Source organism: Manis javanica, chromosome 14 (assembly GCF_040802235.1).
Source record: "Manis javanica isolate MJ-LG chromosome 14, MJ_LKY, whole genome shotgun sequence".
Classification (NCBI taxonomy): Eukaryota; Metazoa; Chordata; class Mammalia; order Pholidota; family Manidae; genus Manis; species Manis javanica.
Window position 1 is genome coordinate 85,907,941 of NC_133169.1, and position 27,078 is coordinate 85,935,018.

The 27,078-nt window shown below is 37.3% G+C and overlaps 2 protein-coding genes across 5 annotated transcripts in view; one reads left to right on the forward strand and one right to left on the reverse strand.

Moving 5' to 3' along the window:
• CTNNA1 (catenin alpha 1) overlaps positions 1 to 27,078 on the forward strand; it is a 208,072-nt gene that overhangs the window by 114,424 nt on the left and 66,570 nt on the right. The window lies entirely within an intron of this gene.
• LRRTM2 (leucine rich repeat transmembrane neuronal 2) overlaps positions 1 to 27,078 on the reverse strand; it is a 46,281-nt gene that overhangs the window by 17,622 nt on the left and 1,581 nt on the right. The window contains exons 2-4 of one of the 4 annotated variants that reach the window (XR_012125100.1): positions 21,082 to 27,071; positions 13,589 to 13,669; positions 1 to 11,882 (exon numbers count right to left, since the gene is read on the reverse strand). The exon at positions 1 to 11,882 is cut by the window's left edge and continues 17,621 nt beyond it. Coding sequence is in view for 1 of the 4 variants with exons in the window: in XM_017673099.3 (XP_017528588.1) it covers positions 25,525 to 27,071 (1,547 nt within the window). In the remaining 3 variants the exon portion in view is untranslated. Of the gene's footprint in view, positions 27,072 to 27,078 lie in introns of all 4 variants that reach the window. The other 3 variants (XR_012125099.1, XR_012125098.1, XM_017673099.3) reach the window with 3 other exon arrangements.

The following is a 27,078-nucleotide window of genomic DNA, read 5'->3' on the forward strand; positions in this document are numbered from 1 at the left end:
TTGTAGTTCTCTTAAACCTCAAGATTTGACATGATTTGAACTTCCAGATATGAAAATAGGTTTATGGGGAATGGTATATGTAAGAGAATCCCTTATGAAATGACGTGATGTTGTGGATTTGTTTTAAGATATTTTAGCAAAAAAAACTAACAGAAGGGTAAAATTTGAAACAAGAAAGCAGAGGATTGATTGATGGTGGTTAAAGTTTGATGTTGCATAAGGAAGTTCATTTACTATTCTCAGTTCTTTTGGATATATTTGGAAAATCCTGAACAAAAAATTTAAAAAGTTAAAAAAAAAAAAGACATCTCTACCTCACATTTGAGTAGGTGTCAGCATATTAGATATTTAAGGCACAGTCCTTGCCATGTTTCCAGCCCGTCTGAAGGTGTTTGTCTTGCACAAAGCTCTGCACAGCATTGATTTATCCCATCCAGCACCTTTATCAGTCCCTGTTCATAGGCTGGTCTGTGATGACTTTTAGGTCAATTAGAGTGTCTTGGGAATTGTATGGGAAAGTAATGGAAAAACAATGCAGTTAGTAAATGTGAACTGAAACAGGAAATTACACCATTAAGTGGAGTCAGGGTCATGCGGGATCAAGGCAAAGTAAATTTGTGGGTGAGCAGCTGCTATGATTTAGATAGACTGCAATAGAGGGTAATAGTAGGTCAGGAAATTTGAGATTGGGGAAGGGTAGAACCCTTCTCTAAGAGTAGGATCCTAGGCTTCCTGTTTCGCTGCTCCTAAGGGCAGTTGCCTAGCTGTGCTTGGGTTCTTGTGCAAATGTATCCTTGAAGTAAAACTTTTGTCAGTAGATTCAGTTTTAGTTCCGTGATTCTCTGAAAAGATGTAGAACTAGTATAGTCATTGATGGTGCAGTTTTCTTGGCTAAACTTTTAGTAAGTAGTCTTTTAGAAGGACAATATAGTCATTGCTTAATCATCTGGTCATTCCATAATCCAATACTTTAAGCATTACCAGAGCCATTGCCTTACCTTGAATAGTGTTTTTTTTTAAAACTCTACCATGTATAGCAATAAACTTTTGTTTCTCATCTGCTTGACTATAATTTTGTGATGTTTACATTGTTGTTCACAAGATTTTGATTAAGTGGAATTTAATAAATTGCAAGACTTAGGACTTTTTGAGGGGGAGGTTTTACTTGTGAATTCCCTGCTGAGAAGTTGCCTTGACACAGTTTTAGGTGGCTTAAACACTGTTTGTTGGCCAACATGATTTCAGATTCCTTGCTTTTGTTTTTGATTATGAAAAGACATGGCCTCTAGCTAGAGAAAACCTTGTTTGAATATAAACACCCTATCTCCTATTATCTTTCTCTCTCTCTCTTTTTTTTTTTTTTTTTTTTACCTTGTTTTGTGTTCTTTTGGTGAACAAAAATAAGAATGAGGAGATCTGGTTTGGAAGAGATAATGCTGGTACAATGAAGGTTATAAAACCACAAATGAATTATTTCATTAAAGCATTGCAGCAAGTATAAGGCTATATTAAATAGGATATATATATACAAAGACAGAAAGACAAGGTTGGCCTTGATGGGCATTGAGGAGTGGATGGAGAGGAACAGATTTAATTCGTGTAAAGGGGATGGTAAACTTCTTCTCTTGGTGGGGATGAAGAACCAATAAAGAACCATTTTACAAGCAAGACTGGCTAGAAGCAGTCCTCATTTTCCCTGTTAGTGGGTGGCTCACTGATAGTGTCAAACATCTCAGGAAATGTTTGTTTTTTTCCCCCTTTGCTCCTGTGTAGAAGGTTACTGCTCAGACTAGTGATAAGGGGTTGTGGAGAGAGGTGTTTTGATCAAATTATTATTTTTGTATTGTGACATCTTCTATTAGCCACTTTCTTGTAGGGATTTAGCCCTTGAAACATTTCCACAGGCCTAAGAAGATGATCTGTTAAAGTAGAAATCAACAAAACTATTTCATTTAGTCTCTAGACAGTGACACATTAAGGACTAATGACTGCCAAAAGGAAATGTCAAACACTAAGCTAGTCTACTTTCTTTGGCAGCTGAGAATCTGGTGAATCAACAGTTTTAGGGGGTGTATATTTAATGTGGGTGGAGGAAGAGAGTGTCTAACATTCTTTAAGACCCTATTGAGTTCAGCACAGTTGGACTTGGAACCAGTTTCTACTTCTCTAAACCCAAGAAAGGTAAATGCCAAAGAGTAGGGGCAGTTACTTGTCATGTAGGTCATAGATAGAAACGTTTAAAAATGTGTTTATGAGCTTTGTTTTGTTTATTTTCCTTTTAATTGTTGGTAGGTGCCTAAAACATAATGCATTCATATTATGTGAGGGGATGTACTTTAGAGGTTTGATTGCCTTGTTACTGTTTTTCACAAACAGGAATTAATCTCGAGTCTTTTGAGAGAGAATGGAAAATTTTGTGATTCTGGAGGCTCAAAGAGTAAATTTAGACTGAATACTAAAACTGAAAGGACAACAAATTTAGAGCTCTTTAACTTACAACCAAGTGTTGTCACCATATCCTCGATATTTAAATTTTAGTACTTAAATATTCAAATAACAAGGATTAGGGGAGTGATAGTTAAAGGGTACAGGGTTTCTTTTTGAGGTGATGAGAATGTTCTAATGGTAGTGGTTGCACAGATCTGTGAACAAAATAACACATTTGTTCACTTTAACTGGGTGAACTGTATATCTTAATACTTAAAAATATTTACATGCTTTTTCTCATGTATGTATGTTAATGATGCAGATTTATGAGTGTTTTAAGTTATATTTCCTATAGGAGTGAAGGCAATGTATTTATTCTATGTGAAGTAAAGAATCTCGTCCCCATTTTGAAATGGGGCCTGTTATAATACTGATTGGAATGACATCAGCTACATTAAAGCCTACATTGTGCACAAAGTTGGCCTGTTTAATCTCCTGGCTTTGTATCAAGGAGACTAATGGCCTGCAATTTTCTTTGGCTATTTCTATTAAGTTAAGAATATGTTAAGGGATGTTGAATAAAAAAATAGTTCAAAAATTCAGAAATCAGTTTAAACATGTATCATTTCAAGCTGACTGATTTTCATTTTTATTTTGTGTCTGAAAAAATGGTGAGTCTGTACAATATGCATATTGTTGGTCCTTAAAATTAATGCATTTAAAGTATTTTGGAATCTTTATTTGAAGGTTTTTACATAGAATCATCTAGAGTTTGATTATAGAAATCTAAGAACTATGATAAGGAATCAGCTTTTATATTAATGATGTAATCTTTTAGATTTTTTTTGAGGTCAGAGGAATATAATGGATTTGGGAAGGGATTTTGGTTGAAATAATGTTGCTCATGAATGTATAGTATCTCAGCTTTCTAGGCTGACTTGAACTTGAAGGAATTGCAAAAAAATATGTAGCAGAGGTTTAAGTGAAGGGGCTTGTTTTAAGCAACATTAAATACTTTGTTTACCTGAAATAGATTTTTGCTCTTTTTGCTTCTATGGGGTGGGACTTGTGGCTCAGCCATATAGATTTTCAGTTTGTGTCATATGGGCTTTTCTTGGTCTTTGTGGTGCACCTACCAGGCAAACATGGTTAATACTGTAGGGTTTGCTGCGGCCCAGCAGAGCTAAGCTGCAGATGACCACCTTCGGTGAACCCAAGGGGCTGACCTTTTCTGTGGTGAAGTGTAGGTCAAAGTTGACAGCCTTCCTATACCTTTTAGTGATCTGAGGCTTTATCACAGAAGTTTGTTCAATTTTATCATAGAAGCCAGCAACAGCTTTATCAGTCTCACTCTACTCTGTGTACATAATGTAAAATTACAGCTACTAACAAGGGTTAAATTAACCATAATGACTTCTTCCCAGGTTTTTCCATTAATGCTAACTTGCTGTATAGTTAATTCCTTTTATCCACTGGTATGTTATCTGTAACGGACACCAAAAGCAAATTCCCCGAGGGAAGGAATTTTCAGAAATTCTTAAGCTTTCCTTCCAACTAAAGGGAAAACAGAAACATTCCTTTTTAGCTGTCATAATTTCTTAGTCAGAGTGTCAGTTGGAAAAGTCAAGTATGATCCCTTTTTCTCACTTTTTTCCTGTTGTTTTATTTGGGGGATATTTGTATTCCTTTTTTTCTTTCTGTTTTTTTCTTTTCTTTTCTTTTCTTTTTAAGAAAATTATTTTGAAGAAAATTTTAAGAGAAGCCCTATGGTGGAATTTCAGGCAGGAAGTAAGAAAGATGTGTTTTGGTAGAGACAGTCACCCTCAGATCAGTGTGGGCAGGTGCTGTGAAGCCTATTTTGGGGAAAGAGTCTCTCTCTCAATTGATGTCCTGGGAGATGGAGCATATCTTTGCTGCCCCAAGTAAATTTTCTATGAATTACAGAAAAGAAATACATGGTGGCTCCCAGTTGTGTTATTGCTCTGTGGATCTTGGTGCTGATGAGGCGGGACCGAGGAGATGAAGGTAGAGCTGACAATGGCCGTGGTTGTGTAGGCTAGTGTGCCTCTGGTCAGCGCAGAAGGAGTTGTTGGCACGTCGGCTGTTCCCTGAGCTTCTGGAGATGAGTCATATGGCTCCTGCATATCTTAGCTGGGATTTACTGGTCCTTCTATTGGGGTGGGAAAATCTACCTAATTTGAAGCTTTGTATGTATATGTGTGTATATATATATATGCAATTAAGATAAACTGAGCATGAGGGTAAATTTCTTACCGAAAGGATTTTCTGTGGAGGGAAATTGTTTGAGTTCTTGACAGCTGCGCTGAATACGAAGAGTCACCTAAGTTCCCCAAGTGTCAGTTACCTCAGCCACTGAGTTGCGGATGATGGTGATGTGGACACACACATAGCATGCTTTAAAGGGTGTAAAACAACCCCTGCTGTTAGTGCCACTGTTACTTTACCACTACTATTGCTAATAAATTTTAATATTTTGAATGGTTTAAAACTTCCAGTCCTCTACTTTTAGTTTTTACCTGCTTTCCAGTGATTTCTTGGATTAGTTGCATTTCTCTTTCTGCTGAGCTGAAGAACTTAATTCCTTCCCTTCTCTTCTTTTTCAGCAATGGTCAAATACATTTGGAGAATTTTCCCTTTTTTATGTACATTCTGGTAATAATGTCCAAAGACTGTATTAATTTCTAGCAAATGTGTCCCTGCTGACTGTATTGCAGAGGTTTTTTTATTGTTGTCTGTTTATCTTAACTGTCTTGCCCGAAGTTGGTGGCCTTATTTCCAGATTCATAATATGTTCTCTTTACTACTTAACTGTATATTTTGCTTGGGTCTGGCATACTTCTTTATAGTTAATTCTAAGTTATCTGGCATGGGGAAGTGCTCTGATGGTCAGTGTTCATTTTCTGAATTGGGTTTTGTTTAGGCATCTCTGTATAAAATCTCTTCATTATTCTTTCAACCCATTTTGGATTTATTTGGTGATTGCATTTGAAATAGATTTTTAAAGATTTGAATATTGTAACTGACTATACACTTTTCTCATTCATTTTCTACAAGTCATGTTTATATTTCTCTAGCATATTAAAACATCTGTCACTAGAGGAAAATGGAGTTACAAATAAGACTTTGGTATTACTAATAAACCTATTAGCTCATTGTTTAAGAGAATTTAAGTATCCTAGAGTTTGTTAAATAATTAACCAGAACCAGTAAGTTTAGGCATTGCCTATGTAGTATAAAAATGCTGAGACAGGTAGTGTGAGGCCTGGAAGATTTCTTTCTGTTTCACGTTAGTCTTTTTCTTTAGAGCTCTAAAAAAGGATGAAGAGAAAAATTTTACTAGCAAAAAATCTTTGAAGTGGGTTGGCTTCCAAGTGAGGAGGGGCACTGGCTGGCATCTACTCTTAGTGAATATGAACAATTGCCTTCACATGTTATCTGTAAACTTGCTCATTGGATTAATGGTTATTAGTTGCTTCAGAAATGATACTAAAGGTAAGAGTAATGGGAAATGTTTCATCTGCTGGCTTTTATAGGTTTGTTTTGAAAAAAGTAGGTACGTCTCTGTTGTTGACCTAAGATCCTTACAGCTGCTTTATTTCTTTATACCTAGTAAAAAGTTGTTTTAAATTCTTAAAATAGGTAATATATTTACATGGTTAAATTAACAGTATCAGAGATTATGTGAAGTCCTGTTCTGTTCTCTAGCCATACAGTTTCTTTCCATACAGTTTCTTAAATCTCCTTCCAGAAATCTTTTATGTAGATACAGAAAAGCACACACATATAGAAACCTATACAAACATGAGTTAAAGATGATGTGTGTCTGTATTGAGAGTTAATATTATTTGATTGTAAAATATGCTTCTCTAATTTGCTGACTTCTGCTTGTTTAATTCTTTTCCTTTTAAACATGTTGTCCTAAGTATTACATACTTTGTTATATGGCCACCAAATTTCATTCCACATCCCACTCTTTTGGCCAAAAGCTTCTGCATTTTTTTTTTCTTTCAAGAAAGCTCTTTCCTGTCTGTTTTTACTTTCCTGCTTCTTTCTTAGATGTTTAATCTCAGAGGCCTCTGTTCCTGTTCTTTCTACTGTGGCATCAACTTACACTTCTTGTTACAATGAGATCTATAAACCTCACATGTCTGGAATATAATTATTGTGTCTTGTTTCATGTCTGAATTGTTTTTCAGCCAAGTTAGATTGAGTCGCCTGAGGCTATGTGCTCTATTAGTGACTTCTGTATACTATAAGGTTACTTCTGTTTAACAAATAAGTATTACTAATGATAGCATATCTTATCTATATAGCTAATAGGCATTTACTGTCCTCTTTGAAATGTTTATTCCAGAATGTCAGGTCTCTTTACACTTCATAATTTATTACCTTTTCTCATCACAGATGGTTTAAAGTAATCTTCATTATAATGCGTTTGAAGGTTTTATCATTTCACTGTAGTCTCTTTCAGTTTTGCATATCTGACATTTGCTAGTCTTTAACTCCTGACCCTGGCTTTTGTCTGGAAAAACTTCATTTGTTCTTTCTTAACTTTGAGTGATGCTTTCTGGTTTTGGAGTCCAAAAGGCAATACCTCTAAGCAGATTTAAAATAGGTCTATTACCAGTACAAAAATTAAACATAAAACAACAAACCCTGCCTGATAAGGGTTTTTTGGTGATACTGAGCATTTCCTAAAGCCATGGTAAAATGGGTGTGCAATATGCTCTAGGAAGAAAGAAGATTGACTGTTCAATAAATAAACAAACAAGAAGTACTTTTAGCCTTGTGACAGTAGAAAACTTGCAATTTAGTGTTACCAGTGATATATGGGAGACGTTGAGGTTCAGGGTAATCACACAAAATATTCTGTCTAGAGCATGACATGGACAGTCAGGAAAGAAGAACCAACATTGCCTTCATTGTTTTCTTTATTGGACTCCTTTGTCACTGAGTATCTCTTCCTGTCCTGCTGGGCAATACTGTGCCTGATCTCTGACCGCATGACTTCTGGGCCCCTTGGCCTCACGTCCTCTGGGGATTGTCCAGTTGATCATGGCAGCAGGTGATCATGGGAAGTGATGCTACATTGCCTGTTGGTAAGATTGGACTGTGATGTTATCATTTTTGGGATGGATGATTTCTGACAATAAGCAGGGGGTATGTTCAGGAATTGTACATCTGGTTAAAATGGGCGCCACCCAGTCAGTAGTGCTGTAGTGCTGGAGTAGGATTCTGGAGGCCTGGATTGGGCCTGGCACTAATCAACCTGTTAAATAACATACGTGTGTGTGTAATATTTCAACATTTTTAACAGTGCCTCAGTGCATTCCCATGAATATGAGCCTTGCTTGTGAGGCTGTGGGTCACTGGTCAAATCCCCTCCACCAGTAACATTTCTCGTTTCCAGGCTTAACTCAGGGAGGTATTTCTTTCACCTCTGTCTTGGGCAGTGTTCCAAGATAATGACTCCAGCCTCTTCAGCACTGCCTTCATTCTTCTTCCATTTCTGTTTTATTTTCTTTTTACATCGTTGTTGCTTCCTTTCCAAGATCCAGTGAATCCAATGACTATTACAGTTCAATTGTAGTTCCTTCCTAGAGCCTATATTACCTTTATTATAAGAAGTTAGGCTTCACTTTTAACAAGTACAACTATTAGGACAGAAAAGGCAAAGCTAATCCTCTTTTTAAACTTCTATACACTCACTCACACATACACATAACTTTTCCGTGAATGTGACCTATATACCCACACTGGGTCTTACTTCCCTTTTCCTCTCAGCTCCCTCCTTTCATTCAGATTCCTCCCCCATCCCACATCTTCTCCCAAAGAACCAGTGTAAGCAATCTGATATGAGTATCTACATTTCTTTGTTTATATAACAAATCTCCTGTCTCCACCTTCCCATGCCCCATAAAGATTCTTTTTGGATAGGTGTTTGCTTGATCAAAGTGGGGTCATTGTTTACAAACCTGTGTCTTACTGTTCACGAGTACCTCATGGAATCTTTTCAGGTGTTGTAATTTACTGCGAATTCATTCTTTTAATTGCTGAGTAATGTTTCATGGTATGGTATACCCTAAATTATTTGGCAACTCCTCTTATCTTGACAGCATTTGCTTTAAAAATTCTTTAAGCATTTAAAAATGTTGCAGTGCCTTGTGTTTGATGTTTTATTTCTGTGAGATAAGATTCTGGATTTTATTTCTGTGAAATTGCTGGGTTGAATGGCATATATGTTTTTTTATTTGAATTAATATTTGTAGATATTTTCTAAAAAAGGATAAACTAGTTGCAGTTCTACCACCAATGTAAGAAAATAATAGCCTTTGCTTCACATCCTAATAGCAGGTATTATTCATTTTAATTTTTCTAATCTGATGTGTATGAAGTAATAGCTCATTATTATTTTAATTTACAGTGTCCTGACTTCTTTTGAATTCAGACAATCTTCTTATATACTTATAGGTCATTTGATTTACCTGTTCATAATCTGTGCCCATTTTTCTGATGGCAGATTTGTCTTCTTTGCTGGAGCTCTTTGTATATTATATATGTGTAGCTGTTAACTTAGTATCTGCCACATGTATTCCATGTGTTTTTCTAAATCTTACATTGCATAAGGCTTGCTTTCTCTTTTCACCATATCAAAGTACACACACACACACACACACACACACACACACACACACCCTCAGGGTTCAATCACAGAAGCAGAGCAACTATGAAAGATATACGGGATTTATTACAGGAATTTGACATGCAATTGTGGGAGGTGATTATTTGGTGCCGGAGCTAGAGAATAGCAGGCATGCAAGAGAAGATAGTACATGTGAGGCAGGGTCACTCTGGAACATGAGATGGACCCCATGAGGACAGCCTGGAATTCATATTGGCCTCTCACTACATCCAAGCCTCCAATGCAAATGTTAGAAGTTTCCTAAAGGAGAAGGTGGTTCCCCTTGTCACAGATTTAAATATGCACCTGGCCCAGAAGTCAGAAAAGCTAACAGAAAATCCTGTGGGAGTCATGGTCATGGTTGCAACCCCATGCTAACAAAGCGAGCCAGCAGAAAAGCAACAGTATGTGTGACCTTACTCTTCACCCACACCTACCTTCCCTACATAAAAAAGGTGGTTGCTGCTTCATTTCCAACTTCTAAATCTCATGCCAGGATGTCTCATGTGGTCTAGGTTAACCTGGAATATGCAGGGAAGGGAACTCTGGGAAATGTAGTTTCAGATTTACTAAATTGACACAAGTCTGTCGTAATCTTTCATCTCTTTGGTGTTAAAGTGCTCCAACTTAATATTTCTACCAGATAGTGACTTGTGTTTATACTATTTATTAAATAAATGACCTTTTTTTCCTCTAGTGAATTGAAGTACTACTTTGTCATATATTGTTATACTAGCAAATACTTGCTTCAGTTTAAATAGAGGAAGTGGTCTAAACTTTGTTGTGTTTCGTTATCTTTGTGCTCAATTAGTTTTTTTATTAAGTCAGCAATTATTGACAGTAATAGCTACTGCTTGAGTCTTAGCCTCCATTAGGGGTTTACTCTTTAGAAGGGAAACTCCTTCATACCTGTGTAACACACCTTACAGCAAAAGTATACTTCCCAGTTCTTGCTGAAGAATTGAATAAAAATATCTAAAAGAAATATGCCCTGGCTGTGTGTATGGAACACATGCGAAAGTAGTACAAAAGTAGAGAAGAGACTGTTTAACTCAGTGGTTCGAGGAAAGAATTTTCACATTTCAAATGAGAGTTTCATATATATATATATATATATATATATATATATACACACACACACACACACACACACACACACACACACAACACATTCCAAATATGAAGTCTTCGCAAAAATTTTATGGTTGAATACAAGGTAGTTATTAATTGCTTGATTTTGTTTTGAGCTTTTAGGTTTTATAAAAATTATTTTCACATAGGCCATTTTAATTGTTTAGGATCAAAGTTTATTTGACCTGGATGGATGAAGGAAGAATCCCTGTCACAGAGCTGGGTTAGTGAAGGTTTTCAGAGCCTATCCTTCAGTAGTGTTCTATGGTCCACTTTCCTTTCACACTCATCATTGACATCACATCTGCAGGATTTCTATACTTGTAAATAGTTTGAAGGATGTCCATTTAACTTTTATTTTTACCCACATCTGCAAAATTTGTGTGGCTATCTGCGCTGTATTTATGGATATACAAGTTCCTGAATGTAAGCATTGAATGTGACTTTACACATATTCAAATAAGAGGTTCTTTTTCTAATCAAGTAAAAATGGCTGGTACAAGACTCAGAGGAAGGAGCGAAAGGTGTAAAAGAAAATATTCAACAAGATATGAACTAAATAATAGCTTTCCTTTTGAAATAAATAGAAAAAGGTCTTTTTGCTTCCATTTTCCACTAGCTAAACACATGTACTTTACAAACACTCTTTTACATAGACCTAAGTGAAAACTGTAAATGCTTGAGAGTTCCTGAATAAGGAAAGATGGAAGAAAAGTCTGCAGGAGTGGGCTGCCAAGCCTCAATGAAGAGAAAGCTGGTGTGAGAAGAAGAGGAAGAAAGAACAGTACGACAAACTCCTCTAACTGTGATAGTGTAAGACTCAGACATTTTGTGATACAGTGAAATAGAATATTATAAGAATCGATTTTACTCACTAGGTCTCCTTATTAGAAAAAAAAAATTCCACTTTGGCTTTCTGTAGACATTTTTCCAATATCCTTTTTTTGGGCTAATTTATTATAATGCAGTCTTATTCTGTGTAGAGACTATTCAGTAATGGGGTAATGATGGCTCATGCAATAATGTCCTCTTGTAAGGAGAGGGATTTCTTACCTCACGGGACAAACCTTACGATTTTTCCCTATCGCTGGCAGTGCATTTGCATTTATCCCTCACAGTTTTAACTGTTTGTACCAGTTGTAGCTATGGACAGATACTTTCAGTTTGACAGAGAAAACATGTTGGGGTTTAGAATGTGAAGAGCAAAACTGGTCCGCAAAGACCAAACCTGCCTGGCTTTATTTAACCTTCATGTTTTAACCAAGCAAGCTGACCAGCCAGCTCTTACAGTTCCTGTAAATAAATAATATATGTGGATGTAGGAAATTGTAGATTAATCAGTAGAAGCCCTTTAATAGCAATGACTGAAAATCCAATACGTACTAGGTAAAACATTTTTTTTCTGCCTGTTTGCTAAAAATTTGCACCTTGTTGAGTTTTAATCTTCTTTTAAAGCTCAGAATGCTGTTTTTACCAGTGGTTTCTTTGTTGTGGACACTTGCCTAGAGGTATACAAGGAATCCACACTTCCATATGTTGTGTGGTGGGTGAAACAAGGTCTCCACTTCCTTGCTCGCTTAGCAGAGGTGAGGAAAGCATGTCCCTTTTCTTGTAAGAAGACCTGGAAAAAGGAACACAAGTTGATTTCTGATAGGTTCTCCCCATTTGATTTTTTCCCTCCTTTGGTTAATCAAAATTAATTTAGAATTCTTATGTCATGTCTAGACGTTGATAATTTTTATGGTTTACCTAAGTTAAGGAATCTAGCAGCTAGTCTTGATTGTAATAAAAGGTGTGGAAAGAAATGTGTGTTCTTATTTGAGATATTGAAGAACTCATAATTATGATTTCTGAAAGAGTCTGAAGAAAGATGAAATATTTGATTATGGAGAGGGAACTAAAGACATGATAGAGTTAAATTTGGGTAGGGAATGAAAGGATTCTGAGTTTCTGAAACTTGTTGCTATTGTGAAGTGTAACCCGTAAGATGTCCTTTTTCATCTATAGTTTATGTTCTTAAGATGGAAGGTAGATAACCATTTGGGACTTTTATTAAAATTGTATTCATAGCCATGCCACGTAGTGTGTTCCACTATGTTTTTTTTTTCAACAGAGAAGTCATTATTGAACCTCTTATATATTAAGGTAGCAAATTAAACCATATAAGATTCTTTTGTACTACATGAGAGAGTAAAATTAGCAGGTTGTTCCTACACTGCTCCTGCATTTCTGTTTAATATTTGTAATACATTAGGTAGTCAAATTATTCTAAAAGTTTGAAAATTTATTTTTTGAAAATTGTAAGAGTATATGATCAGGATTGGGAAAAGGGGTAGCTTTTACTAGAGTGAGTGGGACCCAAGCAAAGCTTTGTCCCACACTATACAAAGTAGAAATGGGTTCTGCTTTTTCCATGTCTAATTCAGGAGAGGATGTCCTTATTGATGCTTGAAAAGAAAGTTGTGAATATGCAAGCATGGATGACTGTCTTTCCAGGATATAGTTTCAGCTGGGAGATAAATAGTGAAAACTTGAAATTTAATAGTGTGTTAGATTGCCAGTGCCATTATAATTGCTTTCTTTATTTAGTACATCCTGTGAACAAATGATTTCTTCTTAAATCTTTTCCGCTCGTGTCCCAGCCTGCTGCCCATTTCTCTTGAACAAAGCTCTTTGAGATAGTTATTTGTTTTTCTCAGCTGACCATTGCTTGCCTTTAATACCCTTTACTTGTCCTTTAAATAAACCTGTTTCCCTTATCCATTCTTTTTAATAGGCTTTTCTGATAGTTGGGAAGTTCTGGGTTTTGTTTTTTCCAGCAAAACAAGCAAATTGCCAGAATACAGTTTTCTAAGGCACTACTTGATTGTTATACCCCAGTCAGACCTCCAGAAGTCTGGAGTGGCTGCTCCTGTTGGATCCCAAAAACACCTTATCATTTGACCCTGCTTTGGCCAAGCTGTGAGTAGCTGTCCTTACTGGTACCACCTGCCAGATGAATGGTTTTGGATACCCCACACCCAGCCACATTGGAATCCTGCTGGTACTTTGGCACCAAAATTTAAGGCTAATTTCTCTACTGCTTTCTTTAGTGCCCTTCCTATTCTCTAAATAATCAGTAATCTAGCTAGTACCATCCAATTCACATTTTTGGGCTTATTTTCTTTTATTAGTATTTATTGAATATTGCAAGTTATACCTCCAACTAAAGTATACATTGAAGACAAGGGCTTATTACCTTAGCATCTCAGCTATTGGAAGTCGAAGTAGTAGTTATAGAATTACTTTAAAAATATTTAATAATGATAATAATAAAACAGTTCATACCTTAGTACTTACTCTGTGACAGGAATTGTTCTTAGTGCTTTAAACACATTCCAATTTAGTCTTCAGAGCATGAGTTTGGTACTGTTAAGGCATAAAGGTTAAATGACTTTTGGTCTCACAGGTAGTAAGTAAATGTGCTTACACTTTGAACCTGGCCTGGCTTCAGAATCTAAGCTCTGTAACCACCATGTAACACTCTAGGTCTAGTTGAGAATAATAAGGTGTAAGATTACCAGTGCCATTATAATTGTTACTATATTTTTTCCTTTTCCTTCCAACATTTTATGAAGAAAATTATCATTACAGAGAAGCTGAAAGAATTGTATAGTGAATACCCATGTATGTATGCATGTGTGTGTGTGTGTGTGTGTGTGTGTGTGTGTGTGTGTGTGTACATGTGTACACACCCATTCCCTAGAGTCTGTGGTCAACATTTTGTTACATTTGCTTTATTACATACTTATTCATCCCTGTATCCATCTTGTTTGGATGCATTTCAAACTCAGTTATGGACACTTGTATACTTCATCTCTAAACATTGCAGCATGCATATCATTAAATAGAGTTCAGTTTTTTAATGGTAATTTTTATACACAGAGAAATGTATAGATTTTAAGTGTAATAAACTGTCATAAACATGACTGTCATAGTTCAAGTAAGCTGTATGTTCTTCATGCCTTCCCTCCCCCAATTAAAACCTGCTTTTCTTGTTTGTCCCATGATCTCTCATTGGTATTTTGGTCAATTACATTGACCTCATTGAGAGCAGGACCTTCTGTCTCTTGCGCCTGCTTGACATGGAGACCATACTCAGAGGTGTGATGAATGATAGATTGTTAATGTTGGTTGTCATTTGCACTTTCTAAAGCACTGTGTGTGCAGACCCTTAATTGATAATTTCTTTGATATGTAATGTTTTAGGTTATTTTCATGAATTAGGTAGACCTTATTCCCATTAGTTTTCTGATAGAACATGTTTTGCTCAAGTAGTTTTGATGTTGAGGAGATGCTGCCCTTGAAACTCACCCTTTTTTTGTTGGCTGCTGTTTGACAGATACTGTTTAAAGATTTCTCAGACTGGTATAGGATGAAAAGTGTGGTTCTGTGAGGCTCTTTTTCATCTACACTCAAGCCCTTAGTGATCTCATTCAGGCTTATAACTTAAATACCTCTATTCACTGATGATGACTTCAGAATTGTATTTCCAGTCAAGATCTTTATCCTGGACTTGTCATCTCTGCTTGAATGGCTAATAAACATATCAACTTTAACATCTCAAAAACTGAATCTTAATCTTTCACATCCTTCCTCTTCCCAATCTGTGCCATCCACAGTGTTCTTAATCTCAATTAATATCAAGTCTTGGAATTCAGTTGCTGGTTAATAACAGAATAAGAGTCTAGTCTTTCATAGGTTTTATCTATTCTCCCCTCTCCCCTTAAACTGAAGAGTGTGTGTGTAGAAAAATTGGCATAAAATATTTTGAGGGCAAGATCTTCAGAATACTGATAATTGTTTTGAGAGGCTAGAAGATTTATGTTTTTAACAAATCTGTTTAATAATTTTTATAACAATTTATGGCAATGTATTTGGTGAAAAATGTCAACTAGACTTCAGATAAACCCTTTTAGTTTGTTGGTTCTTCATATTCCATCTGTAATTCACATCACATCTAATTCTAAGCAAGCATAAAATGGGTGATTAGATGATGCCCACTTATGCACTATATCTTTTGACACTTCGGGAAAGCTGCATAACAAGGAAGAAAGTTCCTGACCACCTACTATGAGGTTTTTATGTAGAGTAAATAGATAAATCTTAGAATGGCAGTTTTACTACAGTAATAAAATGGACTCTAGTTGTTAGAAGTTGATGGCAAGTGTCAGCAGTTCTACACACACTGGCCTGAAGGGATTGTCAGAAGAAAACAGGGAGAGGTGGTGCCAGGGCAGCCTTCCCGATGCCTATGGGAGTGTCTGAGGGTAGTCAGCTCCTTTCCCTTTCTTTTCACTGCCATTTCCACCTCTCATGAACTTCACGGAAAGGTTAGGGAAGTTGATAGAAGTAACGCTGTCAGGGTTACTTCTGAACACCATTCTTAGTGTGTGCCTGGCATGGGGCAGTGACCACTGCCTGATGCTTGTGTCTTTTTTCTATGTGGAGCAAATACTGTGGCAGAACATGTATTTATGTGAAAGGTCAGTCTCTTTTTGGCCAGTTCTGTCTATGGAATCCTAACAAAACTGCTATGACATTTAGAGTGTAGATAAGGGATGTAAGGATTACTGCTTATAATTACCTAAAGAATACTACATTTCTCAAATTTTCACAGTCATCTCCTCTACACCCATGTTCTCTGCACCCCAAGGCATATTCCCCATCCCCAAAGAAAAACAGTGAAATAGCTATTTACATTAAAGATGTGAAGAGTGTTGGAGATTTTATTTGCTCACAGAGCTCTAGTGAGTACTAATCGTTAAAAGCAGATACATTCTTAAATAACTGGTATTCCTGGTCTTTTAAAAAAGTAAAAGCAAAGTTGAAAACACTGTTTGATACTTGGATCTGTACAAAGAGAAAGGTAGACAGAGAAGACAACTCAGATAAGTGATTGATTGTGTTTATAATATTTCCCAAATTGTGTGGACTTTATAATAGTATTTCAGCAGTTTGCAGCATCAGCACTTAATTTTGTGGAATGGAGGACTATTTTAAATTTATAGATATTTCTTAGTTGGTGCTTGCTCAGCAGTAGATATACTGTAGCAGAATCGTTTCTGCTCAGTAATGTGGTTTTTCTTGGATTTGGGAAACCATGAGGAAAAGTAGGTATGTGAAAAGTTTGTTCATGTGCCCAGTGTCAAGAAATGTGGGAAAGTGGAGAAAAGCTGTGGAAGAAGGAAGAGATAAAGTGATTTTCCTTGTTGCATAAAATGCATCATGATCTTTGAAAAAATATGCCAAGAAAGAAGGTCTTGGTATGGAAAATCTGGGCCATGAGATCTTCAGGTTCTGGTAAGACTAAATGCATGTACTCATTAAGGCAGCTTAATTCCAAGCAAGCTTTATTTAATAGAGATTTTGGTAATATGGAGGATCACTCCAGCAATCACAAGACATGCTGTCACATGTGCACCCTCAGATAAGGCTAATGGCTTATCTTTGCATTTTTTAATTTTCGTACCTCTTCTGCTCATATACCTCAATAATTGTGGCATATCTGCTTAGGAACTAAATCTGCCACAATTGGATGGTTTGCTTCCTAAATTAGATGTGGTAGACTGGAAGTACTTTTTTTTTTTCTCTAAGCAGGGGGAAAAAAAAGAACAAATAGTGATCCTTAATTCTCAGCCATATATTTTGTCCTAAAATAAAATTGTCAGGCGCTCCTCTCTCTGAGGTCACCTGCACTTTCTAAGTGTGTAGCCTTTTAATCTTAAACATTCTCTCTCCAGCCTTTCAGGACGCCTCTCCTTGCTGAGGTTGCCTGCTGCTGCACTTCTCTCTTTAAGTAACCTTTAAAACTTTTAATCTGCCTAAAAAATAAATAAATTAAATAAAATTGTCAGAAGCTGAGATATCAATGAGATTCTTAATTCTCTTGAAAAATAGTATCCTATGTAAACATATATATGTAGTATGTATTGTCAATAATTTTGCTGAATAAGGAAATGAAACATCACTTGATTTTAAGTGACTACCTTACCCAGAAGGAATTTTTGAATTAGGGATTCTAAATCTTTTGCAATTTAGCTTTGATTTATATCCAAACCACAGTAATGTCATGTCTATTATTCTAATACATTTTATAAGGCAGATAACTTGACTATGAGATAATGTGGTTAGTGTTGCATCAGTATTAGATATAAAAAGTGTATCTAGACTGTTGGCTTATTAAAAGCCCTCACTAATTATCAGTCTTCATTTTAGATGCTCTGCGTTAACTTGGGGAAAGTAAGACTAGAAAGTAAAGAGTTTTGGAGAGCAACACAAAAGTCTGACATGTTTTTAGTATGATTGTATCTCTGTTTGATGGATCTGTTGTGTCTAGTTCTCAACATACTGCTATTAAAGATAGGAAACATGTATTGAATGTTTATTGTGTGCCATCCTGTTCTCAGGACTTCACATGTATTAAATCCCCTTATGGTTGTTACTGCTATTAATTCCATGTTTAGAGGTGAGAGGCCCAAGGCACAGTGAGGTTGAAAGATTTGTCCAGGGTCACAGGTCCAAGTGTGGAGACACTTTTAATCACTGTGCTGTTTGCTCCAGTTGAAATCTAAGTGTTTTTTCTAATGATGTCTAGAATGAGTTTCGAATTTTAAAGGGACAGTTAAATTTCTGATAGCTGTTCAGGCCAGTGAATTTGTTTTCTTTTTAAAATGTGGCTGCTAGATTTCTTCTTAATTTTTTAAATGTATTTTTTATTAAAGTATTATTGATATACAATCTTATATTGGTTTCAGATTTCCAATGCAGTGGTTCAGCAGTTACCCACATTACTAAATCTTTACTCCCTCTAGTGCGGTTATTGTCTGTCGACGTAGAAAGATGTTCCAGAATCACTGACTGTATTCTCCATGCTGTACTACTGTCCCTGTAAACAACTTATATTATGATTGAGAATTTCTGTGCCCTTTTATCCCCCTTCCCTCCTAATCCCCTCCACTCCCACCCCAAACCCTCATGGTACCCACTAGTCACTTCTCAGATCCTATGAGACCACTCAAGCCAGTGAATTCTTTATCTTTTTAAACATGTATTTTCTTAGGAAATTAGTTACCATCTTACAGATTCTTACCCAAGGAGAACATTTATGATTACCATCAGCACAGCAAGAGATGATGCATGAAATGTGCCTCTCTTCATTCATGATGTAGTGGAAGACGTTTTAATTTTAAATTGTATTCCTTCTAGTCTAGAAGATTTGTAATGTGAGGGAGTATTTACTGGGTGTCCCTTAAGTGGTAAAACACTGTAGTTTGGGCTCCAGGGATGTGGTAAGAGGAAACATGAACTGCTCTTGCAAGTACGTGCATGTTCATTGTCGCCAACTTTACAGTCTCCAGCCTTGGGCCATCTCAAGTATGCAGTTTGCTTGTATGGGCTCCTTACCCTTAGCTTTTCCAGGGTTGATGTGAAGAACAAATGTGCCCATTCTCCAAAACCTCATTGGAGATAAATTCTGACATGTTTCCTTATTCCTAAAGGTTGGCTCTATTTTATAAATAATTCACAGGCTTTTGCATTTAAGAGTCCCCCCCCATCCTCCACCTCCACCCGCTCCCCTAGTAAACAAGTGTGTTTCCTTTATCAGATAAGAGCTGTTGGTTGTGTTCTCTGCCTTAGCCCTCTGTTGGTTGTGTTCTCTGCCTTAGCCCTCTGAAAGATCAAGGCCAGATTAGTGCGTACTAGAATAATTATTTCAGTGCTGTGCTCGGGCTTTTTATTGGATTTAACAAAACCCTTTGGGATCTGGTGACATCTCTAGACTCATACAATATTTGCGTTATTATTTCAGGAGGTTTTTGCATCCTGTGAAACATATCCTGGCCCCATAGGGTTAAAAATCCCTGCTTTTGATCTTTTTTTACATCCTTATTTCAACCATCCTCTACATACAAATCTATTATGCTACGTTTCCTTGACTTTACAAAAGTAGGTTATATGTAAATGATAAATACATAGTTTTTGATGCTGAGAAGTTGTTGCTTGTACTTGGTAGTGAGGCCATGGGAAGTGTTTTCATTGATCACAAGAGCAACTTTTTTGGTTCTTAGGATAAAACAGATAGTCTATTATAAATGGCTGTAGAGTGTGATGGATTTCCAGAAAAAGCAACCTTAAGATTGTATGTGTGTGTGTATGTGCGTGTGTACAAATGCCAGGGCCTAAATATGGAGTTCTTGTGCTCTGAACACAATTCTGAGTGGGTATTCACTAAAGTTAGGACATTTATTTATGTCTTCACTGTGGTTCTTGGTAAAATCTCTTGATGAAAGTTGTAAAAAGGCTTTGGGAGTTGTCTGTGGTGCTGCAGTTTTAAAATATGGTTCCCAAGTGAGGGAAGAGACTTCTCTCTTTGGGTGTGGTGGATTCATTGGCCCCTGCCTTCAAGGTTGTTGTTCAACAAATGCTCCTTGCTGTTAGGTTTCTAATGGAAGGTCCTGTGTTGGAGGCAATGGGCTAGGCTTGGGCCTCCATGTATAAAGGGATGCTATTTTTAGTTTATGGGTTTTGCAGGATAGGGTGATTACTTGCCTTTGAAGACTTCTTACTCTTTAATGTCTCCTTCAGGTAGGGGAACGGAGGTTCAACATCTGTCCCTTAAGAGTGTTCCCAAAACATTGACTAGTAAGAAGTAACTCATGCTAAGGAGAGATGTTCGGAAAGCTGTGATTTTCACCTTATTCCCTTCTCTCTTTGTAAAAGACAGTTTGTAGTACATCTTGTCTTTCTAAGGGAGACTTGAGTACCCAGCTGGTTAGATATATTTAAAGAAAGAAAAATCTCTAAACAGACCTTGAAGAAATCTATTATAAATTTGAGTGGGAACCTGAGAGTGCTGTGGCATATAAGCAAAACTAATTAAAATAACTGATAAAGAAACCAGATGTAACTTTACATGGGATTTTCAAGATTAAAATGTATGTGAATTATGTTAATAAGCTCTGCTTTTAACTCCATGTGAAGTATAAGAATTAGTTCTTTTTTTCAATTTGAAACCACCATCACCTATGCCCTCTAGTGTATACTGGACAAGTTTGACAGTAAAATTTTGTTCAATGTTCCTTGCCTCTGCCCTAGTTACAGCTGAGATTCCTGGTGTGACAGCTCTCTTGGCCCTCTGATCCCTTCATCCCTGGGGGTTGGGGAAAGGGGTGGCTTTGTTTCTCCCACATGTCTGATCCTGCCTCACTGTTCTGAGCCCAGAGAAGCAGTAAGTGCATCCTAGTGAGTATGGCAGCTCCTGGCAGTGAGGTCCTCCAGGCCAGGGCCATTGTGTACCCCATGCGGTGCTGCCATGTACAGCATCCTGTCCTGGGGATGTTTATCTTTGCTGAGCGAGGGGCACTAGTTAAAAATCTTACCTTCCTTTCCCCTATTCTTACTTACTGAGCTCTTGTCTAGGGTAGAGTAAGTCGTGTAGGAATCCTTGAGATGTCAGCATGGTGAGCGTCTGTAGACCCCCTCCCAGGAGTGGTGTGCAATGTGTTGCTGGGATCTACTCCCAACCAGCTCCCCTGAAGTAGAGGCCAGGGTGCTGTTTGCTGGGTGTGGGCAATTAGTGCCTTTCTGAAGCTCCTCAGGCTGTGGCAGCAGTCCTGTGTTGGGGCAGGTGGGGGACAGTGGCCAGTCTGGGCCCTATGAACCCCATGCACAGTTGTTTGAGCACTTGCTAAGGCTTGTGACAGAGCTGCTTCTTACTGCATGACCGCTGTTTATTGGCTTAGTGGGTTTTTAGTCAGGCGCCTCCCCATTCCCTGTACCTTTATGTTGTTCTGAGCTTGCTTTTGCCTCTCTGAAGATGGGTGGTGAGTAGCTGCCCTTTTTTCAACTGTCACATTTGGTATTGTAGAGAACATGGTACAAAACAACCATTCATTTAAGGTTTCTGTGTCACAAATGCTCTTTCAAGTTTCACATGTCAAAATTGATAGGTTACCAAGGAAAAGCTAAAAAGTAAAAAAAAGGCATTCACTTTTTACAGTATACACAATTTTAATAACAAAACTTTTCTGTACACTGCACTTTGTTACAATCCTCCCTCCACCCAATATAATAGTATTTTCCTCCCACCCCCAACCCACTTGCCCACCTCCCACCAAAAAAAAAAAATGGCTCTTAAGGTGATTGAACACAATATATTTGGACTGTACTTTTAGTTTACAGTCTCAATGTTGATAGGAAGGTTTCAGCAAACATTCCATATATCAAACTTTTTTTTAATTGCTCCAGAAAAATAGGTTAGTTGAAGGAGCAGCAGATGTTTCCACATATTTGCAGTAGCAGTGTGAAAGCTTCAACAGTCATTTTCTATTTGTTTTTGGCCTTAAATTATTCAAGTACTACAAGTTTGCCCTAGGTTAGGAACAGAAATATGTAATTATCTATGGATGGCCTTGTCACCTTTATCTTTGTTTCTGGCTGAAGCACTTTAACCAATAAGCTATGAAAAGCATGACTTTTGAGACAGGTCTGTCACTGTATTGCTCTTATTAGGTATATGGTCATGTAAGTCAGCTTCCAAAAATAACTATTTCAAAATTTTGTATTGATATCTACACTTCAGAGAGAGAACAGGGCATTTATAGCTTTTCCCCTGATATTAGCTATGTATAGGAAGTATGTTTAAGAAAATGACATGTCTGTTTTGAATTTTTAGATTCAGACGTAGTGCTACATAGGGCTTATTATTATTATTATTATTGGTATCATTAATATACAATCACGTGAGCAACTTTGTGGTTTTTGTGGTTACTAGATTCCCCCCCCATCATCAAGTCCCCACCACATACCCCATTACAGCAGTCACTGTCCATCAGTGTAGTAAGATGCTATAGAGTCACTACTTGTCTTTTCTGTGCTATAACTGCATAATGCAGGCTTATTTTTATTGGAAAGATGAAGTCTAGCTCTTGGTGACTAGCATTAGAATAAGCAGATGGATTTTAGTAATTAGTGGAGTTGGGGAGTTCAATCAGTTTCATTCATTGAATTGGTATAGAAATTAACTCAGGCACATTAAGAAATTACATGTGTTAGTGCAGATTTTTGGCTTAAAAATTAGTATCTTTGCTATTTAGTGTTGGCAGTGGGTATTCTCTGAATGTGTGTAGATATGCAGATTTACAGCCCACTCTCATTTCAGAAAGGTGATTGAAATCCCTGCAAGCTACAGAAATGAATGTAAATTATTCCAAACTAGCTATTGGTTACTAAGTGGGTACAGTATCATAGCCATCTTTAGCTTTCCTTTTTCCAGAGAGATTTAATAATTTTTCTTTTTCTTGATTAAGTGGTCACTTTCCTCTAACCTTGAAAATGGGGTGGGGGGAAGTGGGGTGGGGGACCAGAGGGTCGTTGCACAGGATAAAACTAGACAGAAAAACAGAAGCCCCTGACATTGTGTTAACAGATCTGCAGTGAAGCTCTGATGCTCTTCCACCCTGGCCAGTCAGTGAAGAGAAGTCATATGACTAACCAGTCTCATCTCAAACCTGTGCTGATACCCAAACACAAACAGGCCAACATTATATGGAATCCTGCCTTCTATTAGGCAGTTGAAAAGGGAAGCTTGCATTTTAAATGATAAAGGAAAATGCTGTTTGGCACTGTTACTCACTTTTCTCAGAGAGCATTACCAAAAAAACAGAGGCAAAAATATCAGTTATTTTTCAACTGGCAAGTATGCTCTGGTGGCCTTGGCATGCTGTTCTCCTGAATGACTGAATGGTTTGCTTTTCCAACTGGTCTATTTTACCTACTGCAGTCTTTAAGATTAATATGGGGATCCCCAGCAATATTTCTCATCCTTCTCCTCAGAATTTTGATTAATTTTGGTTGTGATTGAAATGATGGAAAATACTCCTGCTATCCTTCAAAGCTAGTAAAATCTTGTGTGTTCAGGACACAGTTGTTTTGTGGCAAAACAGTCCCTTGACAGGTGTCTGTGTTTACCTGATACGTGGGTTAGTAAATTTTAGCTTGTGGAGCCCTCATTTGTGATGGGGTCACCTGATCCAACCCCTCTAGGGAGGCAGGGAGCTGTGCTCTATGCTGTAAAATTGGCTCCTGTGTCTGCTCTGTGCAGGCCTGGGGTTTGGTTTAACGAGATAAAGTGGTCACCATTCAAGATCAGCTGAACTTGACTGGGCTGAGACTTTGTCAAACTCAATCTATCCACCTTAAAAAATATGAGAGCACATGTTTACTGTAATTGGTGATCTTGTCTGCTTTTTACTGAGATATTTTCTTTGAGATATAGGTAGACACCCCTCTCAGTATTAAACAAAAAATTACAATTAAATCTCATGGGTTAAACTGTAATCTTAACATGTTTTCAATTCAATTCTGGGAAGAAAATATGCCTTGAGGGAAGGGTATCATGTTTATGGTCATGTTAAGGAAAAGATAACTTTTTTTAATGGTAGTGGTTTTCTCTAAGGATTTATACCATTTTTGACATACAGTAAATGTCACTTGTAAAATGTTCATTCTTCTAAGGTCAACTCAGTAATCTAATCTCACATTTTTGCTACTAACATGGAACCTTGTCTGTGGAAAAATTCTGTATGAATTGGTAACTTGTGTCTAAATCCCACATATGTCATAGTTTCTCCATAGAAAACGTAATTAAAGAAGTAGAATAATTGTAGCTCTTTTCTGCATGAAAAGTGTGGCATCATTATTATTTATTAATTATGTATGTTTTTATTAACACGAGAGAACTTTCCCCCTCCCTTTTCAGCTGCAGTTCCTAGGGCCTTGGTCTGCTCCATGCAGGCTGTGTACATCACCCATTCGCCTCCCTCTTGGCTGCCTTCTAACTTCAGCTAACCCATTTTTGTGAGTCAGATTTCAAAATGATGCCTTTTCCTTTCATCCCCTCACCTCCGTGCCACCTTCAGCTTAACCACTGTGTGGCTGCAGAGGCATGTAGATTGTCTACCATGAGAAGGTCTGCCTCAGTAATATGTCCCCTTCACTTAGAAGGAACTGCTCTTATAATGTGAATTTATCTTCATTAAAAGGTCAAATTTTAGCATATAATATTTAGAAAGTGGTTTCTTTCATGGTTCCTTTATAATGTATTCTAGTAAAAATCAGTGTTATGCCTACGGCTAGCCAGTTATTTTTAATTTGGCTTTTTGAGGTTTGAAAATCAGGAAAATGCAGAAAAAAGATTTAAACCCTTTGTCAAGGCATTTCTGATCATGACAGTTCAGAGAGAGTGTATTTTTGTGTGTGCTTTCCAGCTAGTGGGAATCATTTCCAACCTAGTGATAATAGGTAAGGTCATAGGATTATTGAATCAGTTTATCTCTTTTCTCTCCAAAATAATTTCTAAATATTTTTACATATAATGGAAAATATAGGATTTAGTGAACTAATAAGTGAAAGGGTAATTTAGTACTAGTTAAAAATAATTGTCTAAATGCCACAAAAATCAAAATGTCCTTATAAGCTAGAGAGTATATGAAATCAGTGTAATTATTTAGTATTGATTTCATTGTAATGAAGCTTTTTCACAATCACTTGGATTCATTGTTTAAATATATTTTGAGAGTCACTCAGCTTATTAGAATTACATAAAAGGCTCTGGTTTCATGATGTGGACTTTGATAATATCTACTAACCCAGGCAAAAACTCTGAAAGAAGAGTGTTTCATCTTTACCAGTCTTCAGTATATATGAAATTCTACTTCCCACACCGGCAGTAAATTATAGATTTGAGTAAATACCAAATTATCATACAAGAGAACTTTGCTAAATCTCCTTTTTAAGCAGCAAGCCAGTTGTGGTACTTGGGATGGAGAGCAGTGGTCAAACAAGTATTGATCCATACCATTTCTACTTGGGAGCTTCTTTCCAAACTGTTTTCAGTAGAAAAAAATAGCATATGGAGACTTTAGTGTAAATGTTTACCCGATAATACATAATTACATACATGAAACATCTTATTTTGAAGTAAGCATTTTTAGACTTTCCAGCAAGAATGCAAAGTAATATGAGCTTGCTTCATTTCAACACTTAAAATATGGTTTCATTGAAAAAAATTAAAAATACTTCAACACTTCAAAAACTTAAGTCTCCACTTGGTTTGGAAAATTAGGCTTAATGTCACCATTGGTAAAAATTAGATATGTATTTAGCCCCTACTATGTAAAATAGGTTACTTATCTGATGTAATTTTTCATGATGAGTAGATATTACACTTCACATTCTTTGTATGGCAGCTGCTGACACTTGCACTGTCCATAACCATTAATGATGATGAAGGGTCCTTCATGGGTGGCTTCATATTCATTATATGGTCCTTGGTCTGACATATTTGACATATGGAGTCGTGTTTGGGATCGGAGCTGCCTGTGGTTCTGAATCATTGAGCACTGTCTAATTCTTCTTAAAGTGGGAGGGCAGCACTTCCTGGAGATAAACACTATAAAAATAATAAAAAAGAAAGAAAACAATAAAGCCATTGTTCCAGTAATTACCCGCTGAGTGAAGATGGCATTGTCTGGTTCAGGAAAGTGTTCCTCAGTAGTAACTGCTATGCCTGCAGTAGTTGGTATTTCTTTGTCTCCCACATGGTAACTTGATGAGCTTATTCTTTTTGTATATTCAGTGGTTGGATCTCTATAAGTTGTAGCCATGGCAGTGACAGTGGTTGATAAATTCCAGCAGAGCTGAAATCCATGGACTGCATCTAATATATCCTCTCCTTGGGTGTGGTCAGGGCTGTGGCATAGGATGGAATGCTCCCACCGGCCTTGGAAACTGCCCAGCCAGGAGGCCAGAGCACATATTCGAGGGCTGCATTCCCACAGATTGCCAGAGAGGCCAATAGTTGTGAGGGATCTCAGGGAGTTTAAGATCGTGGAATCAAGGCTGTTTAACTTGTTGTTATCCATGAGGAGTATTTTAAGATTAGGCATCGTTTCAAACGCTGTCAGGTCGATGGCTTTGATTTCATTTCCAGTCAGGTCTAGCTTTTCTAAAGTGCCCCAGGTCCACTCCATCCCACATGTCAAGTTGCTAATTTTGTTCCATTGTAAGAAGAGTGTGTGCAGACTGCTTAGCCGTAGGAAATGAGCAAAATTAATCTTCGTCAGCTGATTGTGCTCTAGGTGAAGCTCTCTCAGTTTGATTAATCCTGCAAATCCATTGCGAGCCAAACTTCGCAAACGGTTTGTGCTCAAATCCAGAAACTCCAGACTACGACAGTCCCAGAACAGGCGCACTGGGATAGTCCGCAGGGAGTTGGACCGTAAATGCAAGGTCTGCAGCTTCCGAAGGCCGTAGAAGAGCTCTGGGTGCAGAGATGACAGCTGATTAAAAGACAGGTCCAAATTTTGCAGGTTAATCAGTTGGGTAAAAGTTGTGTTTGGCAAGTAAAATATTTTGTTGGAACTTAAGATTAATTCCTTAAGTTTATATAGTCCTTGAAAAGCATCTTCTTTTACTGTTGAAATTTGATTGTGGTCTAAGTGGAGCCAGGTAAGTTGACTGAAGCTGTCAAATTGATCCCTTTCGAGCTCTGTGATGTGATTGTGCCTCAGGGACAGGCCCAGAGAGCCCTTGTCTGTGGCGTTTGGCACTGAGTGGAAGCCCTGAGAGTCGCAGTAGAAGAGCAGCTTCTCGCAGCGGCATTTGGGTGGACACGCCATACCCAGGGCAGGCAGCATTTTTAAAACCATACTCATTGCATATATTGCTGCCAGCATAGGGGCCCCTAATGGCCACTTGAAATGTGAGCCTGCAGG